The sequence below is a fragment of the Tripterygium wilfordii genome, chromosome 11 (genome assembly GCF_013401445.1).
Source record: "Tripterygium wilfordii isolate XIE 37 chromosome 11, ASM1340144v1, whole genome shotgun sequence".
NCBI classification, from domain to species: Eukaryota; Viridiplantae; Streptophyta; class Magnoliopsida; order Celastrales; family Celastraceae; genus Tripterygium; species Tripterygium wilfordii.
Window position 1 is genome coordinate 12,752,007 of NC_052242.1, and position 21,936 is coordinate 12,773,942.

Here is a 21,936-nt window from a genome sequence, read left to right on the forward strand (position 1 = left end):
CAAACTACTTTAGGTTCACACATGCATGCATCATACAATTTGGCACGCATTAAACGTTGACAAATCGCATATACGAATTGGCTTTTAATTGACGTACAGCTTACGTATGGTTTCAGTAATGTAAATTACGTAGTGTATGTAATTGTCCTTTTCAAATTTGATTGCACCAGCTTGTGTTTGTCAAGCACACCCAACCTAACTTGTTGAGGAATTTGTACAGAGAGACATTATATGTATATGTATGCCGAAGTGTTTCGAAGTTCTTGACTTTTATGTCCTAACACCTTCCTTCACCGCCAAAAAGGGCAAATTTCTCTGTACATAAATCCAAGTCAATCGAGATTAGTTGTCTTCCTCCATCTGCATGGTCTTCAAGAACCAAGAAAAGCTGTGTTCTGTTTGGTTCGTGAATCAAGATTAGTTTATTCAATATGGGAAATCTCAACGGCATTCACGCTCGTGAAAGGTATTATTATTACATAGTTTTTCCTCAGAACCTTGTAAGTTTTTTCTTAATTATTCAATATATATCTCCTGTAGTGAAACTTATAATCTTGCAGGAGAAAAACAAAGTGGACGACAAAGCGTATAGATTTGCTGATGAACAGCAACCATGCTAACACGCATGAAGGAATAAAAACAGTGAAGGCTGGTAACGTTTGTGACTTCTCGAGAGACTCCGACCTCTGCATTTGCATATTGACTTGGAACATGAATGGTCAGGTAATTAATCAAAGTAATCCACATATAAATACACATACATACATATATATGTATATATGTATATATTCGTGGATCATGTGTGTTGATGTTCTTCAAGTTAATTTGGGTTTGTGCGAATTGAAGGTCTCATACGAAGATTTGGTTGAAATGGTCGGAAGCGACAGGAAATTTGATGTATTAGTGGTTGGTCTGCAAGAGGTGCCTCGGAGAAACCTTGGACGACTGCTTCAATCAGCTCTCCTAGATACTCACATGTACTTAATTATATATGCATTTTCTTCTATTATTATAGTACTACAATTAAGCATCTTTTTTTTTTAACCTTATAATTAATTGATAATTAGTTTGAAACTTTGATTTAATTTGCAGCCTATTAGGAAAATCCATCATGCAATCTCTGCAGTTATATGTGTTTGGGCCCAAAGATATCGATTCAGAGTTATCCATGAAAGGTGATCGGATTAACTTATTAATTTGGGTATATATGGCCGATTTTTGTTGTTTAATTTGAAATTAAAAAACTGGGTTTAATTGTTTGTGTAGAATTGAAGGTAGACAAGCATTCAATTGGGGGATGTGGAGGATTGATCAGGAGAAAGAAAGGAGCAGTCGCAATCCGAATCAACTATAAAGGAATCCGAATGGTTTTCATTTCTTGCCATCTCTCTGGTAATCAGTCAACTAAAACTTTATGAAGTATTATGACTTTTCGCACGCATAACTTTTCGAATGGGGGAGGCGAGATAATTTCGTAAAATAAATCCGTGAGGGGAGGGTAGGATTAATGTCTGTGGAGGTTCCCCATAGCGAACAATTCCTTTGATGTAAAAAATCGCATCCACAATATATATTTCTTGGTGTATTAATATATGTAGTTGATGCAGCTCATGCTCGCAATGTGGAAGAGAGAAATTATGAGTGCAGAGACATATCACACTCTCTCTTCTCCGATAAGAACCCTTACGCCAGACCTGCCCAAATCACTATCTGGTTGGGAGATCTCAACTACAGAATACAGGCAAATACACATCCTGTTCGAAACTTAATACACAAAAATCTTCACACAGTGAGTAATTAATTCAAACCAAAAACTAGTTTACTTTTTCATGTATATATATATATATATATATATTGTGAGTACTTAATAGCGCTATTTGGTCATTTTTTATGCACAGTCGCTCACGAGTAAAGATCAACTTCTACAAGAGGCAGAAAGGGGTCAGATCTTTGAAGGGTATTGTGAGGGGACACTCACATTCAAACCAACATATAAGTATAATGTCGGAAGCAGCAACTATGATACTAGTTACAAGGTATCTTGTTCAACACCGATAATACTTTTTTTTATAGGTAACCGATGAACCACCTATCATAACATGTCGTTTGAATAGTTTAGTGGACGTAAACCTCCAGCCTCCAGAACAATCCGCATCATGTAGGTGACAGGTAAGATTGGGTCAAAACTCATGCGGGTAGGGACTTAGAAGTGGGATAAGCCCACAGAAATACAGAACCAGAATTTCACAAAGAAATATCATAGCTGGTTGGTTCGAACTCTCGACTTCAGGCACCATAAGTCCAGAGAGATAACCAACTAACCTATCGCCAAGTGATTAAATGATACTACTTTTTTTGTTAAGTGCTTTAGTGATAATACCCTAATTAAACCATTTAGGGTTTAGGGTATTATCACCAAACCTTGAATATATGGTGATGTGTTGATATATGTATATGTAGGTGCGGGTCCCATCGTGGACAGATCGGATACTGTTCAAGATAGAAGACGCAGAAGAAATGACTGCAACATTACACTCTTATGAATCCATTGATGGAATTTACAGTTCTGATCATAAGCCAGTAAAGGCTCACCTCTGCTTGAAACTCAACAACAATAACTAGAAAGTCTTACCCATTTTAGGGTCTCATTTTGACATATTTTTAGATTTCTTAATTTGTGAATAAACGTTTTTGTCTATTTGTAAATCTCAAACTATATCAGAGTTGATGTAATTAGTTTTGTATGGTAATCTTAATTTTTTTTTCGTCTTTGGAGTTTTGTTTGGTGTTTAATACCTTCAAAGGGTTTTGAGTATTTCCATGACTAGCTTTCGTTTTTGGATAAGTTGGATTGGACTCTGGATAAATTTACAGATCCCATATATCCAAACACATTAAGATATTGTCTGTTTTGAGCCGAAACCTTCACGAATTTGTTCCTCCAAGCCAACATCCTCGCTTAGGCTCAGGAAACCGATCTTAATGTTTTAGGTTGTGGGTTCTCCTTATTTATTGTCGTTACTCTTTTAATTTTTCCAATGTGGACGTTGGCTTTCTTAATTTGTGTGCAATTGAAAACTCAGTCAAATTGGATTACCTGCCGACCAAAAATGTGTTGTATAGTAAAGTCAACGCGGATATTATTTCAAAGATTAATAAATACGTGGCAAAATTGTGGACTTTTCAACCCTTCTGCATAGTAATAATCGGCATAAAAAATTAGTAAATTAGTATGAGGTGTTTTGGTTGTTTTCTTTCTTTTTTTTTTTAATTTGGATTTTGTCAATAGGGTGATTTGAATTCTCTACTTAATTATGTTTGTCAAGTTATAAGGTCAGTTTTTGAATGTTACCTAACACTTTTTTTTTTTGTTGACAAGGGAATCCATCGAAATATAATTTATCGGACTCCAACTCAATGCAGACCTTACGAGCCACATGCAATATTCGTAAACCACATAAACTGATTAAGTCCTAGGCCGAAACCTAGTATGAAAATAACACTAAATCATGCTAGAGTTGGTGTTAGAATCTGCGACATCTCACGCACATGAGCTAAGAGGTTCAAACATAAAACTTAACCATTATCAAATAAGGGTTAATAACGAACCCTTTCAAACCCATGTACCAAGTATGCCCTTAATTTTGACATCAAAATACATTTTAAAGTATTACACGAAGTATCCATGTAATTGTTCTCATTTAAACTCTCTCTCTCTCTATATATATATATCACCAATTCTCAACTATTATAGACTAAATTATTTTGTATTTGCAGTGAAGAATAATGATTTATTTTGACTCATTAAAGAAAATTATCAAAACAACAAACAATTAAAAATATTTTAAGTGTTGAAGATTTAATTTGTGAAGATTTAAGATGCAATTTTACAGGTGGATTGGGGGAAATTTTATCCGTGTAGACCCCTTGCCCCCTTATCTAGGGATGTCGAAAAAAATCGTGTCAAATCGAATTGATCGTCAAACTGACCGTTTGATATATTATTGTCAAATATATGTTAGTGAGGACCAATGAAAAATCGAAAAAACCGACCAAACTACCAGCAACCGGACGAACGATCGGTTAAATTTTTGTTAAAAAACCAATCGTGAACACCCCTACCACCATTACCAAGCACCACGATTCCCCTATTTCCATTCCATTCACGTTCCCCCTTTTCATTCTTATTCTTATTCTCATTCGATTCACATTCCATCCATGACCAAACATATCCTAATTGGTGCGAGTGCAGCTTCTCTAATAAGATATCACATCGAGGAGAAAGAAGAAGGAGCGACAATAGATAAGCAGAGCCCATAGTCTAACCCATTAAGACTGATTTTTTGGGCATAAACAAAGATGTTAAGTCTAGAGGAATAAATCCATGCGAGTTTTGATATAAAACGGACAATGTCTTAATGTGTTTGGTCCAGTAGGAGTTGCGAATCTATCCAAAGTTCCCCTTGAGCATTTTTTTTAAAAATCGTTTGATGTAACTTTACCATTGGTGAGTCAGCCGACGACATTTTTGGGTTCTCACTTCTCAGTCTTTATTATCTTTTGGTCCGTTAGGCTCGCTTTACACTTTAAATCCACGCCCGCTCACTTCATCCAAACCAACTAAAAACAACAGAATTAAGAAGATATTTTATTTCTTAAAAAAATAGAACAAAAGAAAACCCACTTTGTATTCCTTTACGCTTTCCTCGAAGGATCTCTTCTTTTCTTTTTTGGGGTATTCTCCTGGAAGAGTTTCAACGAGAACCCAATTGGGTTTTGATGATCCTTCGTCAAACCCTTTTGGAGTTGACGTTGCTTTGTCCGATTTTTGACTTTGAATTTGCGTACAATCAACTATAATTGTGTTCATTGCGTATCTGTAATATATTTCTCGTGATTTCTTCCCCGACTATTCGAAGGCGCTCGGATTTCGTTAAATCTTGTATATTTATTGCTTTTAGATACATATATTCACTCTTTCCTTCTGGTAGATTCTTCTTTGGCGTGAAAGCAACAAAGGGTGTTTCTGTTCTTTTTCTACCTTCTTAGTTCTTACGTCCGTGAATATATTATCTAAAAGAGAGAGAGAAAGAGAATATATTTTCCTTTTGAGAGCGGAATTGTGGCTTTTCCGGCTTTTTGGTGTCTATCTGATCTGGGTCTCTGCTGCTTCCGCCGTTCTTGCTGGTTATTGATCATTTATTAGAGGTGAGTCATGAACTTCATGGGCATGTTGAGCTGGAAGAATCTGTCTTTCTGGTTTTTTCCTTTTCGATTCCCGTCTACCCCTTATATTGGCTTGACTTGGTGGGAAATTGATGTTTTGACTTGAAATTGTAGCTGACATTCTGGGGCACTAGAATGCCTGGTGCGTGATTTTGTTTTCTATATCTTTTTCTGCTATCAATTTTCTTCTTGATGAGAAATCCGTTGGAGTTGAATATCGTACTGTTGCAATTGGGTGTGCATATGAACTGCAGTCAGAAAGATCCGCAATTACCTTTCAACAGATTGTTTTTACTTTACCTCTGGGTTTTGACTTGCCCAGGCTGCATTTGCCCTTGTATGATATTTTCCTACATTTCCTTGTTAATTATGCTTGCCGGGTTTTATCCTTCCTTCTTGGATCAGAAACTACGTGCAAATATGAAGTTTTTCTCATTCAAATTGTTGACAACTCTTCATATGCGTAAAACTCTTGATGGGGTTTCTGTTTGTCAAATACTTGAAGCATGAATTGGCTGCTTTCCTTTTTCGCTTTTCTGCTTAGGGATATTGCGGAGTTATAAAAAACACCATTGTCATATACTGCATTTTTGCCTCTCATTATTTGCTTCAATCAATGCCTTGTGTGCAGGTAGAAAGTTGATTGATTATGAGCTGATAACAAAACACATTATGGGTTGGCTTAGCAAAATTTTTAAAGGATCTAGCCACAGTGTTTCAGAAGGTCATTATCGTGGGAATTACAGAGAAGAACCTGATTTATGCGCACCTTCTACTTCAGGGGTATTAACTTCACAACTTCTTGTGTTGTTTTTCTTCCATATTTACTATTAATGTGAATAATTCCTTCTTCAGCGAAGGTTCTCTTCTCTCTCGTGCTTTACACTATGTGATGCCTCAAAGAGTCATTATGATTTTGGTTAAATCACATTAGAGCTAGCTTACAAATATGCATATGAAGCTGTAAAGTTTTGTTTTTTTCTTGTCCAGAAAAGTCTTTTATTTTTCTAAGCTTTCAAGAGTTTATTGATACTTAGCCTCTCTTGGAATATTATCTTAATTGGATATGATTTGTGACGTGCATTTCGTCTTTAACACTCTATTAGTGTAATCTTGAATGCAGGAAGGGTGGTCAGATCAGGAGAATGAAGATGTTGATCATGCTATTGCACTATCCCTTTTAGAAGAGAATCATAAAACAAAAAATGTTACAGGTGAGTTAACTGAGTGTCCAATGTAAATGTCAGTGCACTTTTTCTAAGATTTTGTTCAAACTATTGTATCAGATGTGCTTGGACTTGTTTTTGTAGAAACTAGTTTGCTCTATGTCCTATATGTTTCAGGGAGAGAGAGAGGATGTCATTTTCTGTCAGCAAGTGCTAATGCCAGTTTTGCTTCTTAGACGATTGATATTGGGGTTTCTTATCCCAGCACTTTCTTCAATGGAAAGTTATGTCATTGTTCAAATTTCTATGTTCCACATAGAATGCTGTCATTGACTAGAATTGGACAAGAAATATAATCCGACTGGTTTGATAATGAATGAACTGATGATTATGTGTACTTGGTGCTTAATAAATGCAATCCATCATTCCATCAGAAGGAGTTTCTTCTAATGAAAATATGTGGTGTAGGGATATTTGTAACTTTATCATTATCTTATGTTCTTCTTCTTCTTTCTTCATAAATCATTAGTCGTGGGCTTACATTCTTAATTTTTTAAGGGAGGGGGTGTTGAGAAATTGAACAAGGGTAGAAAACCCAAACGCATAAAAGGAATTTCATTGATAGAAAACACAAGGAGGTAAACTCCTTACATAAAACAGAGTCTTGAAGACTCTCTAACACACAGGACAGTAGCCCAAATATGGAGTTTGAAGCTCCCTGAAAATGGAGTCTGTGACTCCGCTTTTGTTTTGGGGTGCTAACCCACTTTTACAATTGAACACATGCCATATATATAAAGACACCTAAACCGACTTAAACACTAGAAAGTAGAAAATAGCCACACACATGGCACTTCATAAACCAAACATATGGTTCACTTGACACCACACACATATACACCAGGTGTTACACACACACATGAAGCACTTGGCTCCAACAGGGGGGAATCGAACCTTCCTTGTGTAAGTGTAAGGAGTTGTCCACACTCATGCCACAAGATCTCCTTATGCCTATGTTTTTCTGAAGCCATTCAAGAGACTTTTCATTCAGTTCCGCTTCACCCTTGGTTTTCCCTCTACACGTTTCATAAACAGCAATGTTCATTAGTTATTTGGTTTTGTTGATTTCACATTTCATGTCAAAATGAATGATAACTTGCACAATGTTATTATTTTTTGAACGTTAGCTATATGGTAGCTTTTCCATCGACTTTAAAGGCACTAATATTTCACTATGCTCTTCCCAATAGTGAATATCTTTATGAAACAGTGTTTACTGGCATATATAATACACAAGCCAGTCATCCACTTCAAATTTTGTGTTAATTTGTTCTTTCTTAATAGTCGTACTCTCATGCTATCGTTGGTTCATTCAGACTCTTTGATCTCCAAAATTTCCAGTTTGTTGATATGAAGATCATTTATTTAAATTATGGTAACCATTTTAGAGTTACTGATGAGATTGCAAGAGCCTAAATCAAAGTATTGAATTTAATTGCTATTGCAATGGTTTTATGGCCGGGGTTGGGGACATACAGGATGTATGCAGACCTGACCTCCATATAATATGTGGAAAGGATGTTTCCAGAAATTAAACATGTGACCTTTAGGTTGCACCCTTGCAACTCTACCACTAGGCCACATGTTCGTGCGTGGTAGAGTTGCTAGAAGTATAAGAATTCAACAATTTTATTATTTTGAAGGCCCTTATCGCCTTACATCCTAGTACAGCTTTATGAAGTTTTAACTGAAACATTGAAGCTATTAAGGTCCAAAAATTTCAAAATGGGGTACTTGAAATGATGCACACAAAAGCCTCATACACAGAATTAAAAAAATAAAAAGAAGAGAGAAAGAGATGTATCTTTTCTTTTGTAGGCTTACAGTTATGGCATTAACCTGTAATTTTCCTGCAAAATGATTATATCTTTTGTGTTTTATGTTATGAAGTTCTTCCTTTCTGTGTATTGCATATGATCTAATGTGCTAAAGTATTAATTTCACAAACTACTGGGTAGATCAGCATTCTCAACTGGAAGAAGATGAACTACTTGCTCGAGCTATACAAGAAAGCTTGAACATTGAATCTCCTCCTGGGCGTGGAAATGGAAATATGTATCCTGGTCATGGGAATGGGAACATGTATCCCCGTCATGCAAGTGGAAATATGTATCAGCCTACCCAATTCCACTTTCCAATGGGATTCAGGTATCAATTTTTTTCCTAACTAATAACCCCATTAACAACAGACAGGAGACCACCCAAATACTGTATACAAGAGACATCCCTTAGGCTTGGAGGAAACACTGTAAAATGAGGCCCAAACACTTGTGCTTTCAGCCATATTTTTCCTTGAGGCAGCCTAGTCTGAAATTCTAATGCTTTTGAATCAAGTAATTTGCAAGATTACATTTCAATGTTTGTACTCTTAAAAGATGTATGATCTGAACTAGTCTTTTGAAGCTTATAATTGGAGAATTCCATTTTAAGGGTGGCTCGAGCAGCTGATGAATGGCTATGTTCATTTACTTTACCAAGGCATCACTTGTATTGCATTTTGCTAAGTAACAAGTAATTTTCCAAAGTCAATCCATTTACAAGATTTGTGATATTGGTGCTTAATAATGCCAAGAACTTGAACCATGTCCATCATATGCTAGAAATGGTAAATGTTTGGGAATATATGGTTGCTTTTTCTAGGCGTTAATGATACAGGACATTTTAAACTTTCTGTTTCATATTTAGAGTTCCAGTCTTCCAGTTTGGAAGCTCTTATGCTCTTTCTTCTGATGATTATGGTCTTCTTCACATATGCATGAGATATGATTAAAAAATACCGTTACCTTTTCTATCTGCTAGGATTTGTGCTGGCTGCAATACTGAAATTGGTCATGGACGGTTTCTGAATTGTCTCAATGCGTTTTGGCATCCAGAGTGCTTCAGATGTCATGCTTGCAACCTACCAATTTCTGATTATGAGGTTGAAAGTTCAATCGCACTTGGTTTTGAGTTACTTTGTTGGTGGTCTCTATTAATTTTTCTTTCCATCAATGTTCTCTTACTGTAACCACTATGTGGTGGCATATGTAGTCTAACTTTGTGTGTATCTTTCTCTTGTAGTTCTCTATGTCTGGAAATTTTCCTTACCATAAAAATTGCTACAAGGAACATTACCATCCAAAATGTGATGTTTGCAACCACTTTGTAAGTATTTATACGGTATTTAGAAAGCATTTAATTGATTCTATCTTTCCTTGAATGTGTCAGTAGCTGAGGTAAAGCAAATATGTACCATAGTTGCCAAGGATAGCCCATTAAGGATGTCAGGATGTGTCCTGTATCAAACATTAAATGATCACTCCATTCAAAAGAGAAAAACTGAAAATTTAGTAGAAGGGTGAAAAATGACTAACAAGTGAGGAAAACTGAGATTATTTTATGTTTTTTGTTCTTTTCTCGACTGTTAATACAAAGTGCTAAAATGTAATGTAAGTAATATAAAGTACATAATAGTCTACTTATTTGTCAATTTATTTTACAGCACACCATTCTACTCATGCATAAATATAGCCATCCTCTCACCCCTCAAAAGGAAATAGAAAATTCAAATATATTACATGAGATGCCAATCGATGTCGGATGTACTTGGACAACTTTTTGAGTCAAGTAGTCAACCACAAATAGACCGATGGATAGCTTTCACATGAGTTGCACGGCACCTAGGTTTTTTTTTCACTTTTGTTTTTTAACTTCTGTTTCTGGAGTTATAGGTCCAAATCATTACCAAGTTTTTTGCTATGCATTATTTTCTTAAAATGTTTATCAGAGAGATGTAAATCCTTGTTTTTTCTTTTTTGGGATACTTCACCTTATTATCAGCTGCTGTATGCTTTTTGACAGATCCCAACGAACCCTGCTGGTCTTATTGAATATAGGGCACATCCTTTTTGGATTCAGAAATACTGCCCTTCTCATGAACATGATGGCACTCCTCGGTGTTGCAGCTGTGAGCGTATGGAGGTCAGTCTGATAGATGTTTATGGGAAATTCAGTAACACTTCCGAGGAACGTCTTGGTAATAAAGTTTTGATATGATAGCGCTATTAACCTGATAGTTGATACATCTGGTTTTCATATGCAGCCAAGAGATACAGCATATGTTGCCGTTAATGATGGTCGGAAACTCTGCTTAGAATGTCTGGACTCTGCAGTAATGGATACCAATGCATGTCAGCCACTTTATCTTGACATACAAAAATTTTATGAAGCTTTAAATATGAAAGTGGAGCAGCATGTTCCACTACTTTTGGTTGAAAGGCAAGCTCTTAATGAAGCCAGAGAGGGAGAAAAGAATGTAAGTGAAATGTGATGAAACTATTTCATATTCATGACGATAATGTAATTTTTCCTTTGCGCCAACATTAGACATTTGTAAAATGAAACCGAAACCTGTCTTCATCGTTCCTGTTTGAGCCCAAAGATCAGCTTGAGCAAAAGACGCAATGCATATTATTTCCAATACAAAGTGAAACAATGTTACTTTTGTTTAACGCAGCAAAAGACAAGTGACTTTTAGTGTATCAAATGCTTGCATCCATGCTTGTATTATTTCAGTTTATTTGCATGCCTTCTTTTAAAAAGAATTTAGTGATGGTTTTTGTTAAATCTTGTCTATGCCAGGGCCATCATCATATGCCAGAAACTAGAGGTCTCTGCCTTTCTGAAGAACAAACTGTCAGCACTGTAAGGCGGCCAAGGTTTGGTTTAGGAAATCGATCTGGGAATATGATAACAGAACCCTACAAACTAACACGTAGCTGCGAGGTGACTGCAATTCTGATTTTGTATGGACTTCCAAGGTATATATTTGCTCATTAGATTTGAATTTGCTGAGGCATTGCGTAATAGCTTAGGGTTATAATGCTGTATTATAGGAATTTTGGAAAAAAAGGGAAACTATCAGGAAATGTAAAGATGTTTGTTGTTCCATCGGAAATGTATGAAGTTATGAACTGAATTTCGGATGCTACTGTCATATCAGGGAAATTTCACTTTGCTTCCAACAGATATGTTAGATATATAAAATGGCCTTTTCTGTAACCTATATTCTTGATGAATGTTGTTTTGATCAGTTTTGCTGTCTCTATTATTGACTGCTTGATGCATAATGAGAAATACCCGTTCATACAGGTTGTTGACTGGGTCAATCCTAGCTCATGAGATGATGCATGCGTGGATGCGTCTTGCAGGTACTATTTTTGTTCAATGGTGATCTTAAGAAATGGCATCCTTGCAATTATTATCTTGAATTTGGCTATAGCTGCATTCTTCTTTCTATTTGCACCATTAAATGCTAATAGGCAGAGACCAGTAAATGATTTCATATTGCAATGGCTAGAAAAGCTGAGTATCTTGTTTATCTGAAAGGTTTCCGAACGCTGAGTCAAGATGTTGAAGAAGGTATCTGTCAGGTCCTAGCTCATATTTGGCTAGAATCCCAGCTTAGCAATGGCGCATCATCCTCATCCTCATCCTCATCCTCCTCTGCTTCAAGGGCTTCAAAAAAGGTTGCAAGATCTAAATTTGAGAAGAAGCTTGGAGAGTTTTTCAAGCATCAGATTGAATCAGATGCTTCACCCGTGTATGGAGATGGATTTAGAGCTGGTCGGCAAGCAGTGCAGAAATACGGTCTTCAAACAACCCTCGATCACATTCGAATGACAGGAAGGTTTCCTTATTGAAGTCCTTAGCTGTATGATTCTATTCTTTACAGGCTCTGTTTTCATTGTACAATTAGATCTTTGTTTTCATTATACAAACTTGGCCTGATCCCCATAAGAGCCTGGGCAAAACCACACAGGAATTAGTTTCATTGAGTAGATAACAATTTTTATAATGGTAGTGCCATTGGATATTGTTTTTGTTGAATTAAATAATGGTTAAATTTTTTTATTTTTTCTACCTTCAAGTGCTTCCCCTTCTTTGCTTTCATATTTCTGAAGAATTTTAGTTAACATGCTTTGCGTTGATTCTTTATATGTTGAGTTGCTAATCATTAGCCAAGTTGCAGTGAGTATGAGGCCCTGAGATTTCTTTATACATTTCAACCACTTTTGATTTTTGAATTACATTCGAGTTACCAGAAGGGCTAAACTAATGAGAATTGTGCTTTGTAGCTTATTCTATAGTGTTAGCGATAGCTTAGTTGGTTATTGCTCCGAACTTAGCGCATGCAAAGTTGAGTGGATATAATCTTTTGTTGCCACAAGTATTAGTGTAGGGACGATGATATGTTGGTGAGCTGTGCTTTTATACTAACATGAAGAATTCAATATCATAATTGGTCAAAGTATATATGTACAAGGAATCATAACTATGAAGTAGTTGAACTATGTCCTGAAAGTGAGTCCGGAGACAATGATCCTGAGCTTGAGAGTTTCTGTAAATCTATCTGAATTTTTAGCATACTCGACACTACTTCCTCTATGCTAGGCCTCCTTGATGGTTCTTGTGTCAAACAAGCCACACTCACTTTGGCTACCCTTACTGCAAATTCTATCCCGTCACGTCCTCTGAGACAAGGATCGACAAAGAGCGCTAGCTCAGCTTCATTGTTCTTCTTTTCCATTATGGAAATGACAGCACTGGAAAGTAGAATTTCTTTTCCATCCTTTATAAAGACTGCAGTTTTTCCTGTGATTAGTTCCAACAAAACCACTCCGAAAGCATAGACATCAATCTTCGGTGTCACTTGCCCCGTCTCAACGTACTCAGGAGCAATGTAGCCCCTTGTTCCGACGACATATGTCGTCGAGCCAGCAGGGTCTGTCAATGCGGCTCTGGCTAGACTAAAGTTTGCGATTTTGGCCCTCAGGTCGCTGTTCAGTAAAATATTGCTGCTCTTGATGTCCTTGTGTACATAAGCAGGTTCAGTGAAGCTATGAAGATAGTGAAGTCCATTAGCAACATCAAGAGCAATCTGAATTCTCCTGGTCCAGCTTCCAGTTCCACCCAAGCAGTCCCCAGAAAGCCATTCTCTTAAAGACCCGTTTTCCATATACTCGAAAACAAGGTACCAACGGCCACAATTTTCGCAGGCGCCTTGAAGATTGATTAAATTGAAGTGATTGATCTTCTTCAGTATATTTACTTCCTCTTGTATATATCTCCTCATCTTCTTCACAGCTAATACTTCCCCACTAAACACTCCGCGATACACAGAACCCTTTATCCTGTTCGCGGAACTAAAGTTGTCTGTGGCTTTATTTGTCTCTTCAAAATCATAAAGTTTCAGAACTTGCTCAAAGCTAGCAATTTCTACACGAAGATCCTCCGGAAAAGCTTGGTTCGCTTTGTCTTGATTCTCACCAACAACCTTGCCTGACCTCTTCTTGTAGGGCAGAAAGACAGCAGCTAGAATAATTGTACTTAAAACTAGCAAAGAACAAGCTGCTGCAACCCCAAGCACCTGGTAAAGCTTCTTCTTTGATTTTCTTTTTCCAGGATTAAGAACTGTAGGACTCGTAGGTGAATCGGCAGGGGGGTTTTCGTGCACAATGGTTTGTGCGCTTGAAGGTTGAGTTGACAACGGAATTAGAAATGTCGTGTCGGCAAAAATAGTTGAATCATCCTTCAAACCATTTGCAGCATTTATAGTTTCTTCACTTACATTGAATCTGTCACTAACATCTCCAATACTATCACCCAAGTTAACCAAGTATGTCAACAGGTACTTGGTGCCTCTTGTAGTTTGATTTCTTGTAGGACAAGCGCATCGGAGAGGTACCAGCAAATCCGTACCAGGTGCCAAGTCGAATTCTCCATGTTGATTCGATCGCTGAAGAGAATTGCAGGTACCTAATCCCTCGTATACATAATTTGCTATATCATAGTATGTTTTTGCATCGGTGTCCGTAACACGAAATGTGGTGTTAGCCTGGTAATATTGACCCTGGCATGAACAATTTACAGGAACAATCACCTCCTTGTTTGTTGGGAACACTGTGAGCACTGTGACATTGTTGATCCAAGCAAGCTCATCTGGGTTTGAAGACATGAGAAGTGATATGTTAGTCACCGACTCATACGGAGGTCGAGAGATGAAGATCAGGAAGGTCTGGCAAGACAGTTCTTGGCCATTGCAGGTGTAGAGGAAAGCAGGAGACGGTCCAGTTGCATCGCTCTCGTCACATCCTACAATTCCCGGGTAGTTCTGTTGAGCAATTGTGCATGAACTAATAGAGTTGAACACGAGAAATAAGAACAAGAAGAGCTGCTGATTCATCATAAATGTTTCAGTGAAGGAATCTGCCATGGTTGGAGGAAAAACCAAGGTTCTGGACTGATTGTGATCATGGGTTATTGCTGATTTAGCAAAGTAAGCGCGTTTTCATGGAATATAAAAATTGCAGAAATTAATATATTGAAGCTGCTTCCCAGAAGCTCCAAATATCTACTGTGGTTTGTGATTTCATCGACATATCTTATTATATTGGGCGGATTGATTACGTTAACGTTTAATATATAATTATATAGTAGACTTGACCTGGTTCTGGTTTCCTTTGTTCAAAAACAACAGCAACATAAAGCTTAGATTTTGTTAGTACAATCTTGGAATATATGATAATCTAATCAAGATAATGCTGGCCCGTGATGCAAGGTTTCTATGGCGACTTGTATACTCTGGTTTCTAACAGAGCAGTTAGTCAAGCATCTAATGGAGTGCGCCTATTAAGACTTAATATACCCTTGTGGTCATGCGTTGGATTGTGAAAACTTCTGTGCGCGTGAGTTGAGTCTAAGCTCATATCGAAATGTTTAAATGAAAATTTTATATGATGTCATAATCGGTTATAAAAAAAAAGTATTAAGACTCTGTTGAGATGTTTTATTGACATCATTTTGAGTATTTTTTTTTACAGATTCTCAACTGGAATATTTCAACCGGCTTTCTTTGGGGTCCACAGCCTGCGAAAACTGGTTAAGTTAGTCCAGTCTGAAATCTGTGGGTCGTTTGGTCAATTAAGACTTTGTTCATTACCATAATAATAGGATGACTGACCAAAGCTAGAGAGAAAATTCCGTTTACAAGGTCAGAAATGTTGAGTTCTTTTACTTGTGCCTTTTACATAGTAATGACCAAAAATCTGTCATTCAACCTACTCCAGTAAAGCTCACAAAATCAATGACAGATATGATAATTTAACTCCAACCTTCGATCACCTTCTTCGATGCTATCTCAGAATTCTTTCCGTTTTGACATTAATTCATCCGATTGCGAATGAGAAAAATCCCATATCATCGACATTAACCCCTCATGTCGACGACATTGAACCCATGTCTTAGGCGTCAGACCCATACTTTATCAACTTCAATTCTCTAATCAAAATTGTGATCTCGACTTCGACTTTGCCTACGCCTGACGTAACCCATTGTCATAGTAAACCCTTGGTTAATATTCGTTGTTTCTCTTGTCTTGTCAATCACTTTTTATTTACCTCGAGACGCACACTCATGTGATAAATGACAATAAAACCGAAATGTTGAACTTCTTCTGACAATAGGCGAGTTCCAGGAATTACTTCTAACACATGTCTAGCATAAATCTTTTGAACCCAATAATTCCAAGATCAGTTTCTTGGGCAAAAAGACTAATCATTCCCGATATAAAAAAAGAGACTCCGTAAATTAGGTAAGGAAGAAAAATGAATGATTACAAAATACTTGAGAAAATTACATGACTGCCTTGAGAATCGCAGCTTTTTTGGTCGGAATCTTTCTGGTCAAGAAATCTCTAATGTATTTTGTAAATTTTGTAGGATTGTCGATCGCCCCGATTACAAATCATTGATGGTGAAAAATCTGCCCTCACATGTCTAATTATCCATGTTGGATGATGAGAAGAAGTCATCATGTTCACGTCCATGAAGAAAAAATAACTGGGCCCATTAAGTTGGGCTTAATTCACTTGATAAGTTTATGTGGGCCGAATAGATCGTGGTCCAAGGAAAGGATTCTAATCGAGCCAAAATTTGAGCTCGACCTTTCCAACTCAAATACAACTTTAATACTGCCCACATGTTCTACTCAACAACAGCTGAAAGTCTCTCCAACAGCTGGGTCTGTTAAAAGGGCAACATATTCTGAAAAAGCAAAACGAATACGCACTTTTTCCCGACCACCACGTGCATACAGTGAGCCACTAATTTAGTGCTGAGCTGAAGTTCAATACACAAATAAGACTAAGCCAAGACCCAGAATAGAATTCTTAACCCGTCCTAGAAAACAGGCCCATGTCATTGGTACCAGAAACTCCAAAGAATTAATCCAACTGATAGGGTCGGCAAAAATCCGGTTCCAAGTAGGATAACGCTACGTGTTTACGAAATATTTACATGTCGGACCCTAACTCGAATTGGATTTCAGACGTACTTAATTGACCAAACCCGGATTGGTTTAAATCCAGACAACTAAATCGGACAATAAACTAATCCAAGTTAGGGTTCAGACAAGATTTCTATGTTTGGATCCACCCCTACCAACCGGGACAAACATGTTAATACACTTCACATACTTGGTCTCTCATAGATGACACTCATGTGTATGGTATTTCATAAAGGTCTCAAGTTTGAGTCTCCCCAATCTCTTCCCCTGTATTAAAAAAAAATTATACAGCAAGTACAATGGATAGGACAGAGAAGAATAGCCTATAGCCATATAAGGGCAACTGCAATGGTGCCCTATTTACTGGGTCACCAAAAATGTTGGCCCGATCCCACCTCTATTACACAAAAAGTCAATCCAACCAAGTCTCTCAATGCAGTCACATCAGCAAAACACATCTCTCAATACAACCATATCAGCAAAATATAAATTTCTATACATTATCCCTTCCCACCTAACATGGAGGCCAACAACATTTCATATCTTCATGTTGTCCTTAACAAAACTACACCAAAACACACAATCTCAATACAGCCACATCAACAAAACACGTCTCTCAATACAATCATATCAACAAAACACATCTAATACAATCACATCAACAAAAGACAACATCTTTATTCACCTAACAACAATCAAAAATTGGTGAGAGGCTTACACATAAATTTGGGTAAAAAATGTGGACCATTGGATTTGCTTTTAGCCAATCCAATGGTCCACTTTTTGTGCAGGACATTAGTCCGGTACTTAAAAGTACCGGCCGTCCCCCGAGTCCTACATTTGTACGCATGTATCATAGGGAGAAGCATTTATTATTAATTAAAAGAAACCATTGATTGGGTCCCACCACTATGATATCTCTCCTTACAGATCCGGACATCACGAGCCGTACGATATTCAGACATCTTAAATGCATGACGCGTGTTTCTCTCTACAGAGCTCCTTCCTTATTCTACCGACACTCTTTTTTTATTTCTAAAATTAAGAGAGAATAAAATTGTAAGAAAATTTTAAAAAAAATAATTTAGAGAATAAACGAAATATTCTTACAGGTTGGTATTTTGAAAGAAAAAAATAATCTAACTTTGACAAAATGGCTGTGATGATTGAACCCACGCCATCTCTGTCTCGATTGGATTGCTATGTGATGCCAACTATCAATTCATATAACAAAACCAAAATATATTTTTTTAATTTATGTTATTTTCTCTCTTTTTTTTCTTTTTTTAACGCGGTTTTGAATTAGTTAATATATATATATATAATATTTTTCATTCATGTTTAAATGTTGAAATTCCTTATAACTTCCAAAATAAATTGTCATGATATGAATAATAATCTTATAGCTGGCATGGATGATTTAATAAGATGAGAATGATTGAGAGATGCATTTGGCAACAATTGATTTCATTGACTAGGCAAAGCATAATGAACATTTATTTTGATTCTTCATTTATTTTTTTTAAATACCGCAAAAAATTTGTTTATAATTGAAATTGAATTTTAGGTACACATATGCCCACCGATTTTCACACCTACTTTTTTTTTTCCTAAGCCAACATTAGATTTCCTGAATAATTTGATTGGTTTAGAATATAAAAAATTTAGTTTTGGGAAAAGAAGGAAATGAACCATTATATTATATGGTCGATGGAGTTCTATCAACAATGAATGCAAACTATAATTAGGGGATACAGAGAATTTAATTAACATGGTCGATTAGTTGGGTATGCTGTCTTTATAGTCAATTATATATCTAAATAATTAATAGCTAGGTCGGATTCATATTTATATTTAGTTAAGAGAATCTTAATTAGCTAGCAAAAGTATGTCTTTCCATTTAAAGCCAAACACTAAACTTTTTTTTAATAACTTCACTTATCAAAAACACGCAATATCTTCTCCTATAACTTATAAGTGAAGAAAAGCTGTTCAAAACCAATGAGAGACGATTTGATTGCTAATCAATTCGGTTAGGCATACTTGTGCTCAATATTCGATTTCAATAAAAAACATATTTCTTAGTGGTATTTTAAAAAAGAAAAAAAGTAGTTCATATATATGTGTGTATATATATATATATTTTCTTTTTCTTTTTCTTTTTTTCAATAATAACCACATCACTTGACACTTCCTTGTACTTGTGAACTGGATTATGACAGACCCAACAAATAGAGAAGTAAAGATCCATATAACTTAATCGAGACTTTGCTATGATACCACGTCAAAAAATCCACCACACCCACTACAAACCAATAATTGTTCGTTTTAAGTTATCCGATTATCATAAATACATTGGATCCGTACGATTTTTTTTTTCTTTGACCACCTTACTTAATGATACTTAAACCCAAGAAAAAAGACTTGGATATACGAGAGGGTGTGAGTCTTTATTTATAAGTCGCATCATTTGAGTTTATCCATGCGATGTGTGGGACATATCTTAACAAAAATAATTTTGATTAAACAAATTAACGAGGATTCTAATGAATTTTTTTTTCCGGAGGATTCTAATGAATTAATCCACCCAAAATATCTCTTTATACAAACTTTGATACAATTACCATGAATCCGAGGATGGAACTCGAAGAATCCCCAATTTTATTCTTATTACACTTGCAGATCTTCATAGTGTAATAATATCATATGCTTGAATTAATCCATATAGATGTATATATGAACACCATGTCCCTGTATGATAATGAATATAATCTACAAGAGAAAATGCACCAAAACAAACCTCCTTCCTTGGTCTTGCTTCCACCATTAATTTCTGCAACTTGGATGCTTCATATCTCTGTCCCCGACTAACATGCGCCAGAGGATCAAAATTCAAAATTCATTCACACACAGAGGCGCCGACTCAGTCAGTCAATTCAAGAATCTAAACTAAACGGCGTCTGTAACAGATCATAGGGAGCCCAAAGCGCGTCAAGTGGACAAGGCCGGCTTGCGTCGAGCCGAGCCCACGGCTTCCCTTTCCCACTCCAATGTAACAGACTCACCGGACCTGGATGCAGATCCCTGCACAAACCCCTAAAATTGTCCCCACCGAGACCGTGCTGGTTCCATCTGTGATCGACGGGGACTATCTTCCCTGCGAACACAAGCAAAAATGGCGGCAACGAACCTAATTCGTAAATCCTCATTCGCTTCTGTAATTCCATCCATTCTTCGATCCTCGTCGTGAATTGACCGTCTCTCCATCTATCGAGATCGATGACCATAACTCCGGTGTTGAAATAACAAGCTTTCCGGTTGGCGAAAGTGAGTGGTAGTGACGGATTGGACCAGAATGATGGAGTGAAGTAAGATGTGAAGTTCGCATTGCAGTACTCTGGCGCCGCCAAGACCGAATCATGACCGAGTGGTGTGGCGGCGAGTTTTGCAATGTCATCGACGAGGACCAAGTCCGAGTCAAGGTACACGACTCGTCGGACGCAGAGAGGGAGTATGTTGGCTAAGTAGCTGCGAGCGTAATTGAGAGGGCAGTCCAAAGCAGAGCGGATCGAGGTGGAGATGAGTCTTGCCACGGCCGAGTCATCGAAGGTATAGACTCGGAACTTGAGGTAAGGAAAGGAGGTGAAAATAATGGCGCGTAGCTGCGACGCGTTTGCAGAGGCAGACGACACGAAATGGAAAGCGATGTTCTGAGGACAAGAGGAGTGCTGCAAAATGGAAAGAATCGCCGCCATGGAGCCCCGAATGTATGCGGTGTCCAGAGTCATGGCAACGTGGACGGCCTTATCGGAGCAGAATATTGCCGCATCATCATCATCGTTGGATTCAGATTCGGCGTCGTTTAGAATGGAAGAACAGTCGGGTGAATTGTAAAACTGAGGAGCTTCTTTGAACCGCTGTTGCTGCTGTGTGCCATTGACGGTTGAACAGAGGAGTAGTAGTAACAATGGAAAGACAATTATAAGCGGTTTAGGCATTTTGCTTTGCAGAATTGAACTGGGAAGATGGGAGTGGTTGGGTTTGTAGGTGTATATAGGGATTCTTTATATGGTTTGAATTATTGGCTTTTTGAGAGGAGAAACGCGGTTTTGATGAAGGAGGAGGGGGGGGGGGGGTTGGAATATAATAGGAAGTGTAGGTGGCTGAGCAGCAGAACCCGAAAGAAAGGGGGTTTGGTCAAGAATTGTCAACGAAAGAGTTGGTGATTTCATATTGGCTTCGTGGGGATGGGCCCCTTCGAGGTGATGAATCCTTTTCAATAGTTCTTGTTATTAATTGCACAAAAAGATATTTGAAATCAAGGTTTTTTTTAAAAAAAATAATAATAATTAGTGTGTTTGGAAAGTTCAGAGAAAATTGAATAGTTATCTTTTTTATTACCGAGGAATTACGAGTTAGTATGTTTTTCGGACAGATGAAATAGGCGTAAATTTTAGGTCGTTAGAACAATCCTCAACACACTGACAACAAGCAATACTAGGTCGAAGCTCATATGAGTGAAAACAAGATTTCTAACTCTTCCTCAGAATTGGGCCCTAAAACACATGAGTTTTGGCTTTAAGAAAGTAAGACGCGGAGGTGCTTTTTTTTTTTTTTTATGTCCTGTTATGAGCTTGCATTACCTTTTTTTTGGTGGTAATGCTAAACATGAAAAGAATAAGAATATCCCTAAAGAAAAGAGCAAAGCTAGAATATGTTGAGGTTGCAATAAAAATTGGTCCCAAAAGAAATTCTAATTTTAGTAATTTTGGGTTGTTGATCCTTCAATATCATCATATGTATGTAACAATGATCTTCGATCCTCTTCAGTTACTCTCCCTCCCTTGTGTGTGTATATATATATATATATCTATATATTTATGTTGAGCCATCACACTCTCAGAAACTATGCTTCAGCAACCTAAACCATAACTTCCTTTGAGACCAAGTTTTCTCTATCACCTACCCTAAAATCTACATTAATTTATTGGAACTGCTTCTTTTAAATTATATATATAAGAATGCATTATTGATTGAGAAGGCTAATTTAACCACGATAACTTTTAGCGCAAGTGAGAGGTTATAAGTTCAAATCTCATGAGTGTTTCCATTATCACAACTTTTGAAGATAGGTCATTACTCATCCCAACGTGTGCAAATG

The 21,936-nt window shown here is 37.0% G+C and overlaps 4 protein-coding genes across 5 annotated transcripts; 2 read left to right on the top strand and 2 right to left on the bottom strand.

Moving 5' to 3' along the window:
• Positions 1–241: 241 nt before the first annotated feature.
• Positions 242–2,799, top strand: LOC120009243 (type IV inositol polyphosphate 5-phosphatase 11). Its single transcript, XM_038859741.1, has 8 exons — positions 242–466; positions 561–723; positions 847–977; positions 1,093–1,175; positions 1,267–1,392; positions 1,608–1,789; positions 1,899–2,036; positions 2,461–2,799. The coding sequence occupies exons 1-8, from the start codon at positions 432–434 to the stop codon at positions 2,620–2,622; spliced, it is 1,020 nt and encodes a 339-aa protein (XP_038715669.1). The 5' UTR covers positions 242–431; the 3' UTR covers positions 2,623–2,799.
• A 1,854-nt stretch (positions 2,800–4,653) lies between these two features.
• LOC120009242 (protein DA1) lies at positions 4,654–12,353 on the top strand. 2 transcript variants are annotated; one of them, XM_038859739.1, is made up of 11 exons: positions 4,654–5,208; positions 5,858–6,009; positions 6,350–6,440; positions 8,411–8,600; positions 9,252–9,372; positions 9,513–9,596; positions 10,293–10,412; positions 10,534–10,746; positions 11,073–11,251; positions 11,583–11,641; positions 11,820–12,353. In XM_038859739.1, exons 2-11 carry the CDS (start codon positions 5,899–5,901, stop codon positions 12,131–12,133), a joined length of 1,482 nt encoding a protein of 493 aa, XP_038715667.1. In that variant the 5' UTR covers positions 4,654–5,208; positions 5,858–5,898; the 3' UTR covers positions 12,134–12,353. The 2 variants fall into 2 exon arrangements, with proteins under 2 accessions (XP_038715667.1, XP_038715668.1); XM_038859740.1 differs by lacking the exon at positions 4,654–5,208 and having other exon boundaries at positions 5,952–6,009; positions 8,416–8,600.
• Positions 12,354–12,707: 354 nt separating this feature from the next.
• LOC120009241 (protein LYK5-like) lies at positions 12,708–14,853 on the bottom strand. Its single transcript, XM_038859738.1, has one exon. The coding sequence runs from the start codon at positions 14,704–14,706 to the stop codon at positions 12,766–12,768; it is 1,941 nt and encodes a 646-aa protein (XP_038715666.1). The 5' UTR covers positions 14,707–14,853; the 3' UTR covers positions 12,708–12,765.
• Positions 14,854–19,326: 4,473 nt separating this feature from the next.
• Positions 19,327–20,908, bottom strand: LOC120009855 (probable galacturonosyltransferase-like 1). Its single transcript, XM_038860575.1, has one exon. It carries the CDS (start codon positions 20,771–20,773, stop codon positions 19,712–19,714), a length of 1,062 nt encoding a protein of 353 aa, XP_038716503.1. The 5' UTR covers positions 20,774–20,908; the 3' UTR covers positions 19,327–19,711.
• Positions 20,909–21,936: the final 1,028 nt, after the last annotated feature.